The sequence below is a fragment of the Bombus impatiens genome, unplaced genomic scaffold (genome assembly GCF_000188095.3).
Source record: "Bombus impatiens unplaced genomic scaffold, BIMP_2.2 scf_0151, whole genome shotgun sequence".
Lineage (NCBI taxonomy): Eukaryota > Metazoa > Arthropoda > Insecta > Hymenoptera > Apidae > Bombus > Bombus impatiens.
Window position 1 is genome coordinate 2,148,685 of NT_176570.1, and position 22,100 is coordinate 2,170,784.

The 22,100-nt window shown below is 39.9% G+C and overlaps 1 protein-coding gene across 11 annotated transcripts in view; it reads right to left on the reverse strand.

The window, feature by feature from the left end:
* Window positions 1-22,100, reverse strand: part of LOC100746923 (max dimerization protein 1) — a 236,392-nt gene that overhangs the window by 75,272 nt on the left and 139,020 nt on the right. Inside the window, exon 7 of one of the 11 annotated variants that reach the window (XM_012382284.3) lies at window positions 20,950-20,990. The exons of 9 other annotated variants lie outside the window; for them this stretch is intronic. In XM_012382284.3, coding sequence (XP_012237707.1) covers window positions 20,950-20,990 — 41 coding nt within the window. Of the gene's footprint in view, window positions 1-20,892; window positions 20,991-22,100 lie in introns of those variants that run through there. One more of the 11 variants, XM_033319412.1, reaches the window with a different exon arrangement.

Consider the following 22,100-nt stretch of genomic DNA (forward strand, 5'->3'; position numbering starts at 1 on the left):
GTCGACGTCGCGTCGACGAGAAACTACCATCGCTGCATTCTCATCTCCAAACCGCCACACCCCCTTCCTGCTATTACTCGCTGGTTGTCGCGCCTGTTGTTGTTGTTGTTGTTGGTTGGTTGGTTGGTTGGTTGGTTGGCTCGTCGAAATACACCAGCGCGTTATAGAGTTTGGGGAATGTGGACCTCGTCGAACGCGGGGTAAACGCTGAGAGACGAGCCGGTGGAAAGTGTCAGGGGAGCGAAGCGAGCACTTCGACTTTCCGGGGAATCTCTTCTGAGAACGGGCACAATTGATACTTCCGGGATATTGTGCCGCGTCTCCGCAGTCGCTAATGGCCCCGCTAGGGTGGAACGTGTCGAAGATCCGTGGCTCGAGGGGCAGTTCTTAGGAACCGGGCTGTTCGAGCTTTAATTGACTCCGTCGAAGGGTAGATTCGTATCTCGATTTGTGTAGAGTTTGCGGTGTCGTGGTCTTCGAAAGGACCACGATTAAAATTGATACTTTTATTTCAACTTGAACTTCCATCTTACGACTTTGTCTTCGTTCTTCTTATTTCTCCGAAGAAGGTTGTATCTCTATTTGCTGCAAGTGTTGTAACAATAAGATCGTAAAGGAACCTTTAGAAATAGCTTAGGCGATCGACGACCGTTTTAACGTTAAAGAAAACTTAAAGATGCAGACGTTTTTTTGGATTTACGTACTTCCCTGGAACTCAGCGCGCTTCGTCGTTTTATTGGCGAATTTTATTAGCCGGACATTCGATCGTGGAACGCGCTCATCTCAGCGTCTGTCGCTAGCCCAAGGTTTGCACCTTTCCATTTTCACAAGTCTCGTTCTTATCAGCGAATTCTGTACGTTCGTTCGTCGCGAGAAAATTGCAAATGGGACAATTCGAGTCCAGCAGCAGCGGCGTGTGTAACGTAATGTATAGCGTACGTATATGCACAATGTAATCGAATTTCTTCAAGCAAACACGCACTCCTAACAAGTCTGTCTACCACACACGCCTATCTTGATATTTTCCCAACTACCTCCGGTGTTTCAAAAAGGGTCGACTGTGTTAATTCACAGTTTTAGTTAGCCAAGCGACAGCTCGCTCGAACCACAACTTATCCGTCGTACTGCAACACGAAGAATACCTTAGTTTTGATTCGACATCCAGAACCGTCCCTTCTTGCGCAACTAAAAGAAGAGAAAAAGTTTCTGTATCGCGGAGAAGTTTAAACGTACAACCAAGTTTAATCCTAACTTCTAGCGAACAATTTCGAAGACTAGAAAGAATAGACCAGCGGTGAACACGCGTTACGTGGGCGCTGGTTTGGGTGGAAACGCGACAAAGCCGAAAGATTATGCGCGTGAAGAGAGGGTTGGACGCGAGGCTGGTGACATTTATACCTGAGCTAATTATCCCGCGCCACGAGCGGATCTTTTCTTCTCCGAAACTCGACAATAGCTCGGAGGATCATGAATACCGAGTTTCAGCCGCGTAACGACGCTTCCCTTCTCTCTTTCTCCTTCTGTATTCTATCTCGTCTGCCGTCGTTGCTCCGATACGATGAAACTGAACGCTGTCTCTCGCATTTACGTCGACGTTAGTGTTTTACCGTCCGAACAAAGCCGAGACAGACGACGACGTAGACTTGGTAGACGAGAGCGAGGAAGGACGATGACGACAGCACGCGCAAAAAGAACGAGGGGAATCGGATATGCCGTAATCGATACACCGGGGCCACCGAACGCTACGTGGCCGCAAGAACAGAGATGCGCGACGTCGATGAATTAACCGCGCTTTCCACGGAATCCATGGCGCCATTTCCTTCCGTTTCGAGGGTTGTCCATTCGAAACTGTTCCAAGGAATTTTCCAACGATTTTGTCTTCCAGGATGTACACTCCATGTTTTATAGAGAGAGAACGAGAGATTGGGGTTGATTTTCAGCTGTTTACACGCTGCTTGTATGACAAGTATGCTTTTTAGTTCTTTCTCCCTTTTTTTTTATACGCAATAAAAGGTTCTGTCAAAGAAATTGTCAAAGAATTTTGCCTTGCAAGATAACTCGCCAAATATCTTATCGAGTTCCCATATAAAAATGTATTAGGTTATTTGCGTGTTGGTTAAATGGAGACATGACGTACGTATTCTTTTCGGTTCTGTGCAACGAAAGGTATCGTACTTTGGTCTTGAGATTATTATCGGCGTTGAAATTTCCGCAGCTGGAATTCATTTCGGATCGAAAAACCTTAATTACCTACAATTAAATTTTAATTGTAGCTGGCTAATAAAAAACGAATTACGTATTGCTACGTGAGAAGCTATTTCTTATTGGTCCTGCAACAACGAAATTCGCGGTTTCTCGACGTAATCGCGAGGCGTGGTCGTGGCCGGCCATTAAACGACGCGACTCGGTCGGCGCCGCTTTTAAAATTACATTCGCTTATCTTCCTACATACTTGGCCGCGCTGTAACTTTCATTCTTCATTACGTGACTGCGAAAGGACGCATGAAAAATTCACGGACCACGGGCAGAACGTCTGCGGTAGACCAGGGACAGCCGTAGGCCGGAATTAATTCTCTCTGTCGCGTATGTTCGCCTCTCTTTCGGCCACTTTCCATCTTTTAACGAGTCGTGCACCGTGGAAACACGCTTGCCTTCAAATTCTCAAAGACATCACGTAAATCGGTGATCGTCAGGACGTTTTCCGATATTTCCGTCATCGCACTTTCGAAAGTAACTTGGTTCGTTATTTGATTTTGATTTGATAGTTTCTTACGGTTCCATTGCTTGTCTTCGATTTATCGGAGCAGAAGTGAAACACGAAGTATATTACGTGTTTTATTAATTTTTTTTGGGTTCACAGTCTGGAAAAAGAACTTGGTTTATTTCTAACTCTCATTTATCCTCATACGAGCATCAGCTAAATATTTATTAGATTATCCCATAAGTAATGCAATCCTTTTTGATACCCGTAGCACCCACGAAAACAAACGATCGTTTACCATTAATTAACCATTGATATATCTCCCTTCATTTGCCGCAATCTTCTCGTCATGTTTCCATCGAGTCTTCCATTTTACTCTTCCGCGTTTTGCCACAGTCCTATCGTATCTTATTTACACAAATCTGAAGCTAGAAATGGATCCGATAAATAGATAAATAAAAGTCAATATTAATTCTGGCAAAAATTCTTACACATTTTCAGTAATAGTAAAAAAAAAAAGAAGGAAAATCTGAAATCCGTCATTTTGACGAGTTCGAGCGCTATGCTCTACTTTTTACTTGTAGTAACTGCATTACTTACCGGGTGACCTAATATTTTCCAAAACCAAAAACCAATCAATTATATAGCTGGACATATCGCGTTAAAAGCAACAATTTGTCCGAAAAATCCATCATTCCGCCGATATCGTTCAATATCGCCGATATCGACGCAGCTGGTGTCCCATCGCGAGATACAGAACCGCGATTAGACTTCAATTTGCATCGGTTCGTAATGGGTTGTCCATAATGACAGGCTCTTGGTGGTGGAAAATCGGAGCCCATAAGGCTGCTTATTTCGGGACGATTTCCACGGAAGACCTTAATGCCTCGAAGCTGCTGGCCGAAGCGATTAGGCGAATTACTAAACACGATAAGGACCGTCCGGATAAGGTTTCTGTCCCGAGGCGTTGGTAATAGTTCCTGTCGTCTGGTCGGTGACGCCGAACCATCTCCTTGTCGTCGATCGCGATATATCGCAGCTCCGTACGCGTCTCGTTTTGTCCCGTAAACGTTCAGTGGAAAACTGTTTATGGAAATGATAACCGAAGATGAAACATCGCAGAATCGTAACGGAACATTGGAATTTCTATACTTTTCGTTTAAAATGAATATCACAAACAGAGAAACGAAACGAATATCGAAGAGAATAAGAGAATTAAACGGAGTATAGACGAAGCGATATTTCGAAATGGACATAAATTTCCAAGTATTATTTTTAGATGCAGGTTATTTCTAAATGATTTACAGTAGAATCTCGGTTCATCGAGCCAGCTAGGGAAACAAAGCAAGGCAATTTGGATAACCGAGCGGTTATATTTTTCTAGATAGAACTCTTCAGCTCTTGTCGCTGTTCGAAACATTTTCATTTTAAGATTAATTTCAACCGTGTCGCCTTTGACACGTACAATTTATCTTTCGAATAGAAACAAATAATTGTATATATCGGTATACTCGTAACAAGAATAAAGAAGCGTTTACACGTGTTACGAAATTATGCTCGATCGTAGTTCGGATAATAGAAGTTGAGCGTTAACTTGTTCAGATAAACGAGGTTCTACCGCGTTCACCAAGTATTTGATTATTTCATATGACGGCAGAAAATGAAGGATAATAGACGATAGTTGGAACAACTCAATAACCAAGCATTCCATTCGAAATAATTATCAAACCATCGCATTATTCAAAATCCTGCAAATTCGTTCGTATCGAACAACTCGCTTCCAATTTCCCACGATCAAAGCAATATCTTCTAACGAGCTAATCAATTTCCCCGATTACGCACGATTTCTCTCGCCCTCTCCCCCTCACTCCAATCTCCTACCCCGTACAATCTCTTGCCCTGCAATAGGAAAGCACCGAGAAATGCAAAGAACGCGAATCGTCTCTGTGAAAGATGAAACGTAAATTTCTCATAACTAACATTTCAGTCTCCTTCGACGAACCGATACGTGAGACCAAAGTGATTATGCGTCAAAGCGAACCTCTTGAGGTACGGAGATATCGAATCGATATACGAACTCTGTTACCCTCCCCTTCGTAACCCGCCGCCCACCCTGGCGTGTTCCCCCTTTCCTGTGAAACGCTACGTGCCTGCCTTTGCTCTCCCCTGCCTCGCTAATCTCATGATTGCACTGATTAACCCCACCCTCCCCTCGCCCGGTCTCTGGCCCATCTGATCCCTCAATCGGCCAGACTCGATCATGATCCATCTAGTGAGAATCGACCTGGCAGCGGAACGATCCGAGCAGAGACAGCCCCGCCTGGGAACCAACGTGGAAACGCGTCTCGAATTGCCTCCAGACGCGCCAGCCCGATGAATGTTTTCGAGATGAACCGCCACGGTTATGCGGAATTGCCTAAGGAAAATTTGGCATCGCTCGCTATTGTATTTTATAGAGGCTTTACTGGTTTCATCGTTATCGTTGTTATTGGCGAACCGATGTTTCAGCGTTAAGAAACTTATATTCCAGAGGTTCGTGTTTTCAGAGTTTCGCGATCGAACCTCTCGAACTTCGAAAGACGTTGCATCGATCGTTATGGCGTTTCTACAAGTTTTGCTCGTTCGATCGTTATTTCTGTTATTGGCAATTATTAATTCGCAACGTTCGGTTAATTGGCGAAGATCGAATTTGGGATGGTCGCAGAAAGGATCGGTTTGAACAAATTTTGCTTCGGTTATTGCTCGATATCGTGTTCTCGATTGCTACTTAATCATCGCGACTGATTATTTGATCGAACGTAGATTAATAAAATTTTGTGTTTGCAAGTTCAAATATAATCGTTCGGAGATTGGATTTCCAGCAACGTTTTATTGCTGCATATTGCATTTTATCAGAGATTATTCGTTTAGTTGTTATTATCACTAGAGCTTGATGCTTGATAATTGTTGAAGTATTTGTATATTCGATTTGAAAAATTTGATGAAAACGCTTCGACAGAGAAATCAGAGAAAATTAATGGAACATTTAACTCCACTGAAAGTTTGTCAATTAAAGGAAGAAACCAGAAATTTTGAATGGGTTCTGCATTGAAATTCAAGCCATTGTTGTTATTAATGGTGTTGTTCGGTGTAATGGTGGAAGTTTAGCTTGCATAGCTGATAAGATATGGCGTTGCGCGAAGTGTAATGAAAATTAGGTAATTTCAGAATTAGGTGAAGGAGCATTTGTTATTGTTAATGGTGATTGAGGTAATTTTGAGGACAAGGTTGTACGGCGTAACAGTGCAACTTCAGACGTTCAAGTGATGGAATATGGTGTTGTAGGAAATGTAATGAGTACCTAAACTAGGAAATTTTGAACTTGCAAAACGATTATTTGTTCTGGTTGGCTGAAGTGCCTTTTGGAAATGGAATTGTTGCGCCGGAAGGGCAATGGTACAACTTCTGACGTAGAGGCGATAAGATATGGTGCTCTAGGAAGGTGTAATGAGAGGAAATTTTGGTGTTGCTAAAGGACACAGTTTCCTATTGTTATTAGTAAATGGCAGAGCTTTCAGAGGAACAGCTATTTCGCGCTAAATAAACTCTAAACTTTACGTATAACAAAAATTTACAGACGATACAATTTGCGAGAAGAGCTTAGGTAATTGTTGACTTGACTAACTTCCACATTTTTATTTATTTATTTATTCTTTTAATTGTGGTTTTATTTTCATGTTAAACGTTAACATCAAATTTGTATACAAAGTGAAAAACCACCACACCTATGCGAATTTACGAGAATTGAGGATCCAATGAAATTACAGTTTTTTAAATTTATACATTTCTATTCCCTTTTGTATTGTATTCTCGTCCTAGTAATAAATCGTGCATCTGAGTGATAAATCTAAAGGCCAGAGGGAATTTTTATATGAATATCGAATTCGTAGTTCTACGCTTCGTTTTAATCTCCTTCTTCGATTAAAAATCGATCATATACTAAATGTCATTGGTTCAGCGCAGTTATGATAAATTTACACGCAGAAATCAAAAACTTATTAAGGTCATCTAGAAACAATTTCTGCGGCAATCTAGCGGGCAGCGCAATATCCCCAACCGAAATCTCATCGTGCATACATTTTCTACTCGTCAGTCAAACAAGATTAAATTGACGAACATGTAGATTACTAGAGTCCGTGCGATTCGACGAACGCAAAACACCACCAGTGTAATATATCGTCTGAAACTTGGCAGCGCTAACAATAAATTCTCTTGCATTCAGAATTCTCGAAATATAGTGTCTATAGTTCATTCAGAATCGGAAGAATAAAGATTAAAAAGCAACGAAGAAAGAAAAAGAAAGTTACAATTGTTATTTAAACGCTATCATATTCATGGCGTTATACGTCATTGTAGAATATATTAATCATATATGTATAGTTATCGCGGACTTTTATGCGTTTATAGGAGATCTGAAAGTGAAAAATTGTACGGAATGCAAGTAATACGAAACGATGCATAAAATATCGAAGATATAGTGCTTCCTGTGATGTCAGCTAGGTCGAACAATTTTCCATCGAGGTTCTACTTTTTTATTTCTATTCTTGAAACTATGAATTTGCATCGATATCTGCAGCCTAATAATCATACAGGGTGGTTGGTAACTGGTGGTACAAGCGGAAAGGGGGTGATTGTACGCGAAAAAAGAAGTCGAAAATATAGAATAAAAATTTTTTTTCTAATTTCTTTTTTAAATTTTTCCATCGAGACAACGATCTACAGTGAGATCCGTTATAAAGTCCATCCGTTGTAAAGTGTACAGAGCGAAAATCCAAAGTCGATTTTCTCGAAAACAAAGCCTCGAACGAAAAATTTGTATTCTATATTTTCGACTTCTTTTTTCGCGTAGAATCACCCCCTTTCCGCTTGTACCACTAGTTACCAACCACCCTGTATATCAAAATATATTAGGTCGTCCGAAAAGTTTCTTTCTTTTTATAAGGGAATAATAGATGCACAAGAATTTCCGTTTTATATTATTTTATCGAATTACGTATGATCCATTTTGTTCTATCAAAATAAAGATCACAACGTTCGACAGATTATGTTTCATGTCTGTATAAAGATGTGTCGTTGTAATAGACGGGTGTGTAAAAGAAAGACACTTTTCGGAGAATTTAATACTATAACAATTACATATCGGGACACACTGTAATAATTATATACGTATTTCAATCATACGAATGACTAAAAAGTATAGCGATTAAAAATTTCCAAGAATCATCGCCCAAAAGTAGTAAACTTGTAACGTTTCTGGCAGACGCAAAAGTCGCCCACTCGATTCGAAACGAACGATTGGAAACGACAAGACGTACGAAAGCACAACGCGGTAAAAAGCGTGGAGTAAAAACGATGCGGGGGGAGAACAATGTGACATGACAAATGGATGATCAATAACAGGCAAATTACGTGTACGGATCATTGTTGACCGAATGAAGCACCGCGTGACAACGAGAGCAACGCGGACGATAATCGATGAGCGCGTTACAATTCTCCTTGCAGAATGGAAAGCCTTCGAAACGGGAACGCGATAAATCACCGACGTCTGGCTGTCTTAAAACATCGCTCTACGATGAAGTATCGTGTCCTATGTGTCTCGAGAACGGCGATGTACATTATAGTATGTAGAACCATCGACGATCTACTTCAACACGTTTGTTATCGTTCATACTGGATTTTCTAGTCATTTCTAGAGCGTCGTTCGTGATACGTGTTACACATGTGCACTAGCGTGCCGTGAGTATTTCGACACTTCCAAATTATTGCACATATACGAATACGAATTTAAACAAAGCTACTTTTTAATCTGATTTTTGTCTCTCATTTTATCTCAGACGATCGTATACAGATAGTAGATCACGATAAAAACAATAGTTGATATTGTAGAATAGAACCTCTGAAAAGTATGCTTGAGGAAACGAATAGACTGATCGGTTGCTATATTTTTTCCTATTTTTATCTCTCCTTTTCTTCTCTTTTATCGTCAAACAGTCGATGAAGTAATTAATCACGCGATATAGAAAACGTCTTCAACACGTGTGCGACATTTTTTTTACCTTTGTATCTTTGTTTCTTCTATTTGTTTATTTTTATTGTTGAAATAAGAATGATATATATATAGTATTTTTTGGCACTTTTGTTGCATGCGTTGAGTTTTTATTCAGTGGAAACTAGGCCGCCAGAACAATGAGGAATTGTTAACGCTCGTTGAACGTTGTAATGTTGCAATGTTGTGAATTGTTTAAGGTGTTTGGATAACAATGTTCTGTTTGATGTAGAACCGATTGCGAAAAAGTTTCGATTGTTCTCGCGGATACTGGATAACAGATGATGTATTGTTTCGAATAATATTTGAAATGGATAGTCATGACAATTTACTTTTCCAGCGTTTCAAGCGCAAGAAAACGACACTTTAACACGACTACTTTTACCAGCTGTTTTCAATCTGTTTTTCCATTTATCAGCAAACTCCTTTTGAGAACAATTCAAACTCTTTTCGAAACTACGATAAATCGAGTCTCTGAGAAGCCAAATTGATCAACTCCACTTTCGACATGGCTTTCGGGCGATTCTATTTTTGCCGGATTTATCCTAAACTTACAACATTGATATTCATTCGTCTAAGCCTTCTTTAGCCCCTCTCTAATCCAAATCTTTCTCTCGCGTATAAAAAAATATACACGAACCGAAAGCAGCAGATATCAAGCTCCAAAGCTACATATGCGAGTTTGCAATTTTCGAAGATTTTCCTACGAATACGAATGAGTGACATTGGTGCCACGTTGGCTCCAAAAATGAAATTAGGCTAAAAGAATATCGATATATCAGCATGTGACTTTCAAGTTACACGGCGTTATAGAGAGTTAGATTAAAATAAATGAAGAAGAAAACGCATCGATCAGCCACAACCCCCCACCCCCGTGTATTTCGTCCCATCGTATGAAACGTTGGCCAAATGAAAAATTAGAATCGATCGATCCACGTCGTCGTTCCACACGTCGACCTTTAATCACGACGAAAAACAGCGTCGAACGATTTCCAGAAGAATCCCTCTTGCTACCTTCGACGTCCATTCTCCGATCTGATCAACGCGTCGACACAAAACCCGTCGAGTCCTCGACAGAATTGCATGCTGATCGAATTGACATTCAATCCGGATCGAGAGCGGCGAACGGAGTTTACACTGGATTCGATCCAGCCCCGTGGATTCGGCTCGATTCGTCGCCATGCAAAACGTCCAGGGAACGCATCGATAACGACCGCGTTTCCCTCTGTCGCCTCCACCCTCTCCCCCCTTTTTCTTCCGGCATCTCTCACCCTTGTTTCTTCCAGACACTTTTCGCATTGTTCCATCGCGTCGATGTATTCGATTTCAGGATAATTTCGAAGATGAATGGTGCGAAGATTGAATGTCCTAAGATCTTATCGTTGTGTGAGTTGATCAAGAGTTATTATACGCGTAGCTTTTTTTTCTTTTCGATCAGGTTTACGATAATTGCATGGTAGGAAATGTTCTAAGAGTATAACATAGTAATTTAACGTTAGGTTAATTGATATTTCACGATTTAATTAAATTTATCATATAATTTAACAACCGATTTAACAGTAATATACAGAAGATTCAGTCTTTCTCCTTTTCTTTGCTCGAAATATTTTGCATGACTTCCTGTCGAGTATCGGATTCTGTCGCGAAAATATAACACTGGGATATTTTCGTATTTCTGCAACGTTTCGAAATCGCTGTCCGACTAAAGAGTGCTGCATCGATCTGAATAAGTGATAATCTGTCGGTGTCAAATTTGGAGAGTACGCCACGTGCGAAAAAGCTTCCCAGTCCAAGTTAAGGATAGCGATTCGAGCCACATGTGGCCTAGCTTTGTCGTCGTCGCTCATCGTGCTCACCGTTATTTTGCGAGGTTATCATCACCAATCGATCATAAAGTTGACATCTCACATAGACCGATGCCAATCGAACAATTGTACAAACAGTCGGGAAATTATATCGGTTAAAAGTAATTAAACGCGAACGCTGGGGGAAAAGAGACTAAACATTTTGCATACACCCAATAGAACAAGCAGCAATAGGTAACTGATAATACGTAACTAATTCGTATGTCGCGTATAAAATATTTCAATCTCGCTCTTGCTTTACCAAATGAAAGAGATTTATAACGTTGAAATACTTTTTAACGTTAGAAGCACGTAATTGTATCGAAAATGACTGAAAGAACGCATAATATAAAATTGATCATATTTGCCGCGATAAAGTATTATAATCATACACATATCGTTAAATATAATTTCATCCAATGTTATATATATTATATGTAACGCGTGACATATTAAAATCCATTGTTATCTGCTCTATTAAAATTCTATAATCCTCTCGTTCTAATCTTAGAACATCGTGAAAATTCTGACCCGAATCTCTCTCATTCGCGCTTTTGAAAACCATTTTACAACCCATCGTGACAATTAAACCTCCAACGAAACCAACAATCCCCGAGAAGAAGAAGAAGAAAAAAAAACAGTTGGAAAAAGCAAGCAGGCGACTGGACTCGTAGCTAACCTCAACCAACCCGAAAGGAACCCTCCAGCCTGTTCATCTCGTCGACAATGTCCCCTTACCTCGAGGAATTAGGAAAACCGGTCCCTGGAAGTAGAAACAATCGATGGCAGCCGATTAAAGCAGAGGGAGCCGGATAGGATATCGGTTCGATTACGTGGCAATTCCCCCGGGATACGACTTGGGGACGACACGCGTTTACGGTTTCTGAGATGCATGACCGGAAAGAGAAAGTAACCGAGGAAGTCTACCCTGTAGAATTCTACTGAAAATTTCTACTCGTCTCTCGTTTCCTTCCTCTATATCGACGATCGATCATCCCTTGGTAATAATAGGGTAGACCAGCTTTAGAAAATTTAATCTTCCGATGGTGTATCGTGTTTTATTTATGAAGGATAATATATCAAATACGCGCTATTTTTGCCATAGTGCACGCAGTCTTTTTAGGCAAGAAACCTCATCGACCAATTACGTTTCATATTGATGATCGATAGCGTTGTATTAATTTTCATTAATGCCGATTTGATACGAAGATCATCGAGTTTCTAAGTAATTACGCGTTCCTTGCTTTTCTTATTTACCGAGTTTGCTTCTCACCGACGATACGTTTATTCGAAATTTATTCCAACGTTTATTTATTTTCTCGATAATTGATTTATTCTGGTGATCGATGTAGCCGATGCTTGTATAGAAATAAATTTTAGTCTACTTTTATTCGTTTGTACGTATGTTGGTAACTTAATCGTACACCGTATTGTAACTGCGGCCACTTGAAAGAACCTCCGGGTACAAACCCTAGATTCGACCACAAATAATTGTTACGGCTGCGAGAGCGGACCTTGGGTCAAGCACGTGGTCTAGGTTTACGGATAAGCTGGGATTGTAGCGAAGGATCGGACGAACCAGTTGAGTGTATGGCTAACATCGAGAACCGAAGGATAGGCAAACGTGGACGAATCAGATCACCTGCAGCCACGAGGTGTGCTTCCGTGAGCGAACCGGTGTGTAGCCAACATGGAGTTCCACTAAGGAAAACGTGGACAATCCAGTGGCACAGGATCACTGGAAGCCACCGTGGATTAAGTATGGCGGATGTTGTAATCTACTATCGATCGAGATATCTCCAGTGACCAAAGTATGTAACCTTCGTGAAGTTTCGCTTAGATCAACTAGGAAAATATTTCAGGAAAATATTCGAATGTTGAAGAATATCCCGATTTTTGAAAAAATTGATAGACGGAACGATTTTCTAAGTTTCTAAGATTTCATACTTTTATCGGGATAATTTCAAAAATTGTTCCAAATTTTATAAAGAGCACTATACCTATTAAATATAGCATTCGCGGTCCGATTCTCAACTATTCGTGAACGACGTAATAGAATAAAATATTCGAACGCTTAACTGTAAATCACTCGTCCGTAAATAGTAGTTGAATCTTGCTTTCGTCGCTAGGATCTACTAAAAAATCTTTCTGTAACTGCAAAATCGAATTTGCAAGAAAGAGTAGAATGGATAGGGACAGGTGAATCGAGACGGATATCGAGATAGAAACGAGAAGATCAGAGGGAAGGATAATCGATAGGGGAGGCGTTCGCAATTTGCCCGGGAGCAGATCAAATGGAAGTGGTCGCGGCTCATAATTAAGAGCCATCGGCCATTGACGTAATGCCATGCGGCCGTCACGTTGCCTCATTGTTGCCGGCTACTTGCAATTAGCCGTGCGAACGGCCAATTTACCCGCGGCATAACAATCCTCCACCAAACGGTATTCGAATCCCGTTTGATTTTCCCACCAATCGCTTCGATAACATGCAAGACACCGGGCGACCTCTGCGTTCCAATCAAGATAAGGGAGAGAATCTGGGACCAGTCGAGATCCAGGAACATCAATATCCCACGTATTAGGAATTTTGCCAGATCTCTTCTACGCGAGATCTTCCTGTTCTCACTGACGATGAGTTGGAAGGGATGCACCGCTTCTGCTCAAATCTAATGACACGGCTTTGCTTTCTAATTTTACAAAATCCGCTCTGTCCGTACGATGAAACGTTGTTGAAGTATCAAATGTCAAGTGTTTCTTGCGTTCGAAAATCGATATCGTTTAGATAGACAGAATGATCAATTATTTGTTAGGTAGGTTCATGATCGTTTTCCTTGGAAGTTTATCCGTCTTGAAATCTCGTCTTTCTTAATTTTGATATAGTAGAACTTGGTTCTGATAACATAGGGTCGCTAGATAGCTACCTTCTCTTCTCAGATAGCTGTCAGCTCTTCTTAGTGGTTCAATAATTAGAATTTAAGTATTCAATTTCAGCTGCTCCTTCTTGAGAAATATTAGTTACTTGGATATTTATTGTTTGGATATTAATACATATATATTCGTTATAAGAATACGCGTTGCTACGTGTACGCTCGACCATAGGATAACGAGGACTCGGCATTAACGTGTTCGTATAAACGAGGTTCTATCGTATTACACCGCGCTATTACTATTCAGTTGTTCAGGAAAGAAACGACTAACTCCGACGGAATTAATCTTCCAAGTAGTTCGTTTCATATAAACAACTTTTTATCAATCTAATCCAATCTCCAACAATTCATCACGCATGAACTCTTCAATTCACCGCTATCATAAATTCAGCAAAAGTTATTCAGCGAAACTTCCACTCATCGATCACCAAGCAAACACCACAAACACCCTTTCTCTTTCCAAGCAAAATACTCCCAAAAAAAGACCAGGAATAAAATCCAATTGTCGTTATACTCCATTAAAGACGCAGTCAGGGAACCATTCAGCTTTTCCTATAGCCAGCCACAAGGTTGCCACCGAGAAAGTCGACGCCAAGAGACAAAGAGAGGGAAAGAAAGAGGGAAGAGGAAAAGAGAGAGAGTGAGAGAGCAAAACAATTCAGCCCCTAATTGCGCGAACCGACGTGAGAGTAAGCGGCACTGAAGGAAAAAGGCGTCGCGGCGTCGGCGAAGGAAAGAGACGGAGCGACTGGTTTCGGCTGCGCTTGGTTCGCTCATTTTTGCCGGGCTTCAATCCTTTCAGAGGCTTCGTCGCCGCCGAAAACAACCGACGATATATCACCGCTAACGCGATTAACCCTCAAAATTTTGCTCCTAAAGGGATTAGAACGGGCACGGAGCGCGAGCTGGCTTCCGTTGCACGTGCCCACGCCATTTTCGCCAGGCTAACGACGCCAAAGTCAGTTCGGAAGAAACTTTTGCATATCGCCAAAACGAAACGACGACTCGGCCATTAAACGACCGTTTACCACCAACTTTCCCTTCGTCGTGTCAAACACGTACAAGCGGGTTGAAGACATCAACAAACCCTCGCAGCGTGTATCGCGAGGAAATTCGTGATAACAAGTTGACAAGAGTAGGTCGGCATGTGACAGGTGGTAAGCTCCGTTTCTTGAATGGTCTTGAGCTTAGAGAAAAGGCCGGTTTGATCTCTGTCTATTTGTCTGCTCATTTTCTCAACTATTGTTTTTTGTCATCGTCGTGCAATAAACGAGCTTGCGGAGATAAGGCTCGTTGATATCCTGAGAAGATTCGTTTCTCGAAAATCGTATAGATCGATCGTTCGAGCATTTAAGCGACGAACAAACTGTGGATATTTGTCCGTTTATTCGGAATTCCGAGATGGTAAAGTATACAGAATGCATATAGTGTACGAAAGTATACGACGTATCTATGGTAGAATACTCGTTATGATTTTTAGTAGGAAAAACGAATCTCTGTCTAACTTTTATTTTCTTAATCGTAGCCATAAATTTGCGTAACAATCTGTAGTTTTGTTGTGAAATTGAGGAATTGACGAAAAGTGGAATTGGTCAATTTCGCTTTTGCGAGCTTCGAATATACGTTGATATAGTTAGTCGAAAGTATAAATGTAGTCGAAGTTTTACTTCAAAGAACATTCCGTATACTCGTATTATACACGTCAGCCAATAATATATTCAATGCACGGTTTCGAGCAGCCTGTTTGTTCGAAGCCAGTTTTGTGTTCGATTTCTGAACGACGAGAAGGCTGAACTCGATCCTGTCCACGCGTTTCCGCGAAAGGAGCTTCTATCATTCCCAGTGCTAATTTAGCTGCCGCTATTCCGCGCCTTATTAACGTTATCTTCTCGGACAAACCACCGGCACGCAACGCGGTCGCAGTTCATTAACCCTTCGACCGTGCGATTGTTTTCTGCGGAGAGCGCGAATGCGTTTCGCGGTTTCTGCGTTTGAAATTGAACGCTGGATGAAGAGGTTTGTCGGAGGTGTTTAGCGTATGATCATCGGGGCGAATGATATTCCTCTTTGAGAGAGAAGATTCGTTTCACTCGAGCGAAGTATTTCGTAGTTGGCTATTTAGAATTGAAAGCTCTAAACTCAAACGCTGGTTCGTGGGAGCATCATCTTTTTACGGTTACTCTGAAATTCGAAACTTGAAATTGATTACGATTGGAATTACGTTCGAATTGAAAAACACCATCGCAATTCGTTCAGAATTCGTAACATCCTAATTTAACGCTTATCAACATTTCTATATCTAGATTCGGAACATGCAAATGTAGAGAGTTTACCGAGACTGCCATATCTTCGTTCACATCTAAATTTGAAATTCCTACATTTGAATCCGAAACATGCAACAATTTCAAATCTGATCAAATTTCTATGTAGTATCGTGAGTGCTTAGACTGTAGATGTCGTTTCTTCTCATGTTTGTATCGTGGAAGAAAAATCGGACTCCGGTCATCGGGATTCGAACCCGGGTTCCGAACGTTCGCAACCTAAGGCGCTAACCACTGCGCTGTTGTCGTTTCTTTTTTTTTTTTAATGATGTTTATTTAACCCAAGATACAATTTTAAATACATTTTGGTATTCACAATAAACTGTGAATTTTGGTAAGGTACCGATACGCGGCGGTAAGACGTAGCCATACTATATTATGTGTCGGCGCTTTACATTTTTTGTGTTTAATACAATTTTTGGGTTTAAGCCGCTGGGGAGCGGAGCTTTTATATGATTTTGTTTTTCTTTTTTTTTATATTTTCTGTCCTGAAAACTTGGTCGCAAAACAGGACGCTTCGGTAGTCTGCTTGTTGGGTGCGCGCTGCCATCGTCCGACGCTAGTTAGTGTCGAGTAGTATTTGCTATCGAGTGCCGCCACAGGCCTTTTTTCCGCGATACTACATCTATATCTCAAATGGAAATACGGAAATTTCAAAACTGATGTTTCTATCATCTCGATTCGAGACATCCAAACTTCTAATTTATCAAAATTTCTGTATCTCGATTGGAAACAGTCGAATCTCAAATTTAGCGAAATTTCTGTATCCCAGTCGAGAGCCTCGAAATACCAATGTCGACAATTAGTTTCTCAGCGTTACATCACCGTACCCCGCCCTTCCGCAAACGATGCAAGTAGAGGTCCGACTGTAAGAATCGAGTGGAAAGGTCGCGTCTAATTTACGACAGCATATTTCAAGCATCGATTCCGTGGCTACACGATCCCTCGGGAGGTGGTTCGAGGAGAACCTCGTCGAAAGAAACGATGACCGGGAGTCGATGTAGAAAAATAAGAAAAGGAAGAGGAAGAAGAAGAGGACGAAGGAAGGAGCGAAGAAAAGGATGGCGGCAAGTTTAAAACGTTCCCCTTCGTACGGTTTGGTCGGCTTATCGTCTCGATTCGATCTCTCGCGAGTTACATTCGCGGCGGTTCACAGATTGAAATCGGGCAAAATTCGATAGGAGGGCTGGATGTATCTTTCCATGGAAGCCAGAGTCATAAACTCCACAACCAGATAGAGGTTGGATGCTTGTTATTTTTACACTTGGGACGCGTTATTCCAGATTTATATCCAACATCGCGATACAGACCTGGATGCACTAGTTCTTTTACCTTTTGATCAGTTACCTGTTTTCGACGAGTATGCTCGTCACGAAGAAATGGCAACATTTTGTGCTACGACGACTTCTCTCGATAATAAGATAAATAAATAAAACACTTGCTTTACTCTATAAAAAAACTATTATTATAAAATTAAGTGTTTTAAAATTAGTTTTTAGTTAGTATTATTAGTTAACAAGGTAATCAAAATAAAGCAAATAAAACAATTATTTATTAATAAAGGAATACGATTTTCGAAGTTCGTGAATCGTTCGCGTAGAGTTTAAACGTTCTATACTGTTCGAATAGCAACAACTATTGATCGTGATGTTACACGAATATATATTTGATTCCATTTCTTTATTTACTTATACCATGGGTCACTACATAATAGTTTCGTTGATTTGTCATCGAATATCATGCATGTTTATTTGTTTTATCGGTGGTTATTTGTTAAATGTAATATATCAAACACATTTACTGCTCGTGATACAGATACAATAATATGTTCGCGTAAATCAATATTGATTTTGCAGCAATAAAGAGAATATAGAATTCAAATGAAACGAATACGTTAACAGAGGAACAGGCAATTTCATTTATTCGACGTTAATCGAGAAAATCTGGCAAATAAAAATTTTCAAAATCTCATCGTCAATTTGCGTACTTTTTTCTTCTTCTTTTTTTTCGTTTTATCGACGAATGAAAAAGATCGATCGAATGGAAAAAGAGATTGACGTTGGTCGATCGTAGAGGGAACGTGTCGTCGCGTGCAACTTTTTATCGGTCGGCCTGCAACTCCGTGGCCTGTCTTACGTAGCAGAACTTCATAAGCGGCGGAGAACGAGCCGGAAGTTTGCTAACGGGCTGACTCAGCCGGTCCCTCTCTCGTCTTCGGCAAATTCGCGGTAATACGCAACGACGATTCTTGCTGAGGGCTCGTAAAAATGTTCGACCTCTTCCACGTTCTCCTCCAGATCCCGTCAAACGTCGCGACCGAAGCAACTAGTAACGAACAGTGAGTTACGAATTGCGATCGAAAGACCGCAATTTGCGATTATGAATTTATTCTTCGAAGTACACTTAGATTTATTATATTCATTGTAAATCTACGAACGAATCCTTTTTTAATCGTTTCCTTTCTTACTTGCGAAAATATATGTATAGTACCCTCATATTGATTTTCTCATTATTACGTTTATTATTACGTTTAATATTGTTATATTTTATCCATATCTTTCTATTTGTGATCTCACAACGTAACTCCTGCAATAGAATTGTTCACTATTATTCTTGAATAAAAGAGTGCACGGGTCAGTTATATACCGTGAGAAAATCTGTATTTCCTCTTTGATACCAGACAGCCAGAAAGAAATAGAAAAGAATTTTCTTGCGGCGAAGGATAAGATAAATAATTATCGCAAAAGTCATATGCAAATAATGAGATTTCTCAAACAAAACGATACGTTGTTCGAATGGTCGATCCATTCCAAATGAAACGATATCTTCGTGCATTCTTGAATTCGTTTTCTTTTTCCATGTAAACGATAAACTTGGTTTCAAAATGAGAAGATCCAACGTCCTCTTGGTATTGCAAACACCGAGGACCATCGATCTAGGCGTTCTTAAACGAATGCACAGGGAAGCCTTAGCTAATTACAAAGTTAAATTAAATATTGATATGCGAGGATTCAACTTCCTCCGCGAAATAGCCTGTGCCTGGTAGAGAATTTTGCGCCAGTCTCTCGGATACGCGATCGCCCTGATCATCAGAGTGGCTAGTAAACAGACGATATTTAAATGAGCAGGGCAACTTTCGCGTAACCAGAAAGAAAGTTGCCAAGCTGTATCAGTGATATCTCTTGCGGGTCTCAACGGGGTTGAAAGATTGTTGTAAGACTCGTGATACTAATCGTTTCTCGATTCTAATGGCTTCAAAATCAAACCGAAGAATTGTAACTGCTAATTAACGACCAACCGCTAGCTAATTAACCGTTTCGAACTCTTCGAAACTAATTCATACTTGTTCACGATTAGTATGAATCTTGTTGTTTAAAAATGTTTCCAGCCAGGAAGTCCAGCGAATTTTGAAATATAATAAGTCTAGAATCTTTGAATTTTCTGTTTTAACGAAACTGCGTATAAATCGTAATTGTTTAATTTGAACGAATTTCAAAATATCGCAAGTTTCGAATTTTCTTATTATATAATATGTAAATTGTAATTTCTTCTTTTATTTTTCTATAACGTTCAGCGTGTCGCAGAAAGCTGCGTTTCAAGATAACATTTAAGGTTTCTCGTTTCAAAGAAAATCCCTTTTCAAATAATTTTCAAGAGGATGTACAAATAATTACTTACCTACAGATCTAGAATTCTTCAATTTCTTGACACGAAAGGTCGCTCTAAAGAGATTTCATGTAAATCTAAAATTCCTAAAATTCTTTTCTTACACAGCTACACAATTTCAAGTTCGTATTAATTTTCCCAATATCTCGGAAAATTCCAATTCTAGCAGTCATTCTTATCTACCGATATCGAACTCGAAGCCGTGACATTGAAACCGTGGCGATGAGTGGCAACAGTTGACTCATAATTCGTGGATCGTTCCAATTTTACCCACAACCACGAACGATATTTATACGGACAAGCTTCGCTCGATCCAAGTTCTCCTAACGAGCTGACTCAGCTAACCTTGCTGCTTCATCGCTTTGGAAATCACGGAATTAGAAATCCCTGGCTTAAAATCGTTCCATGGGTGCAACGACCAAAGCGTTGTCCAACTTTATGTCGCTTTCACATGACCATGATCGCTATAATAATCTATCGATACGATACTGATATCGACGATTTTAAGGTTGTATTCTCCGAGGTTCCAATCTCCTATCTTCGTATACGTATTATTTTCATTCACGAAAAATTGTAACGATAATCACGATATAGAAAGCTCGCGGAACCCATAATCTGCGATGCTAACCACTCGTCCAAGCGCTAGAAATAGAACAAAGTGGCCATTTTTCTAATATTCCTTTTACGCTTCAAGATCCGCTATAATTTTAGACGAACTGTGAATAAAACGCTTATCTCTCTTTAAAAATCTGAAACTTGCAAGTAACTCGAGCCTCGCAGAAGCGAAACCGATCAACTACAGTTTTAACGCATCTTTTAGTTTCATTGCAGAAGTACGCCACTAATATTCTGTTCTCGAGGAACGAACCATTTGCTTCCATAAGTTCGTTCGTCGCAAGAAGATGATACAAGTAATCGTGAATTCTAAAGTAAATTAAAAAATAGCGTCTGTAAGGTATATCGGTTTTCTGAATATTTCGATTTATACAGTTGATCAATGTGGCTCCTGGGCGGCCCGATCGTACTCGTTGCTAAAAATGATAGTTACACTGCGGATTTTTATGCATTTATGGGAAATTTGAAAGTGCGAAACTACGCGCAATGCACGTAACACGGAATGATATATACAGTGCTGTGAATGATTATAGACTCAAACACATCTTTTGCGTTATTTCTTCAATATTTCCAAGGGACCACCGGTCATGCCTGGATATGTTAAGAGAAATTGTTTTAGCAAAAGTCAAATTGAACGCTGTAGGATACAAGGAGATGTTACATAGCGAATAATCGACTCTCATAATCGAAATAGAGGACGAAAAGTCAATCTTTCAGCAAGACAATGCTTCTACTCAAACAGCCGCCACTATAAAAAAGTGGTTTCAAGATTTTGGAATAGAACTATTACCGTGGCCAGCGTTGAGTCTTGATCCGAATCCCATCGAGAACCTGTGAAGAATTTTAGTCAGAAAAGTTTACGATCAGGTGAGACCACGTATGAAAATGATCTTGGAACTTGGGAAAAGAATAAAATCCACGTGGGCGGATATTCAAAACGAAACTTCAAGTGAGTTTAGCGGATAACGTAGCTAATAGATTAATAGAAGCAATCAGAGATAAAGGAGAATTCATTAAATAATTAATGAAAACGTAACAAAATTAACGTTGGCTTTATATTTTCTCATAGTGAGAAACACAATTTTAAGAGGAAATTTAATCTTTTCCAGACTACGAAAGAAGAAGATTTTTGTTTGTTGCATCTTCAGTTCTGTCGTATATTATAATATGAAATTATGTAAACGAGTTTGCTGATTTTTGTTTTAATATCATGAAAAATTTAAAAATAGGATTCAGTCTATAATTATTCGAGGCACTGCAGTGATTGATAAAAGGAAGTTTAAAATTGACACATCATGAAGTTTAGTAACTTTCGTACTAAAAATTGTTCACCATGCTGGTAACAGTCATCTGTTCCGTGCTATACAAATATTCCTTTTGCACACTGGGTCGTTTCCGATCGGTAATTTTAAGTAATTTTTCATTCGTTCCACTTCCATCTCTGTTTAAATTTCGCTTTGGCTAGAAAAACTAGGGTAACATGTAGCGACGAAAACTACTGGATCATATTTATGTGAAACTTGTGAAGAAACTCGAAAGTGTATCGAGGAATTTCGAGGGATTTTCAAAAACGCGAAAACGTGAAAAGAACCACACGAACTGGAACGATCCAGTATGCAGGCGACGTCGATAAAGATAAGGTTGTAAATGGAAGGTTAAATATAAATCCATTTCGTGAAAATTAAATTTTATACAAATTTCCTCCTCCGCTGTAAAATATCCAAAGTATAGCGCTTTCTATAATATTTCGAAAAACAATCTTCCACCGAGTTTCCACCTTTGCGAATTCTATTTTCAAACATAGGAATTTGCATAAAAATCCACAGTCTAATAACGACAATAACAATTTTAGTCAACAGCCAAGTGAAAATCCTCCTAGCGTGGAACATCGATTGATCATTTGAAAGAGTAAGCGATAGCATGCGATAGAGGTAAAGCAGC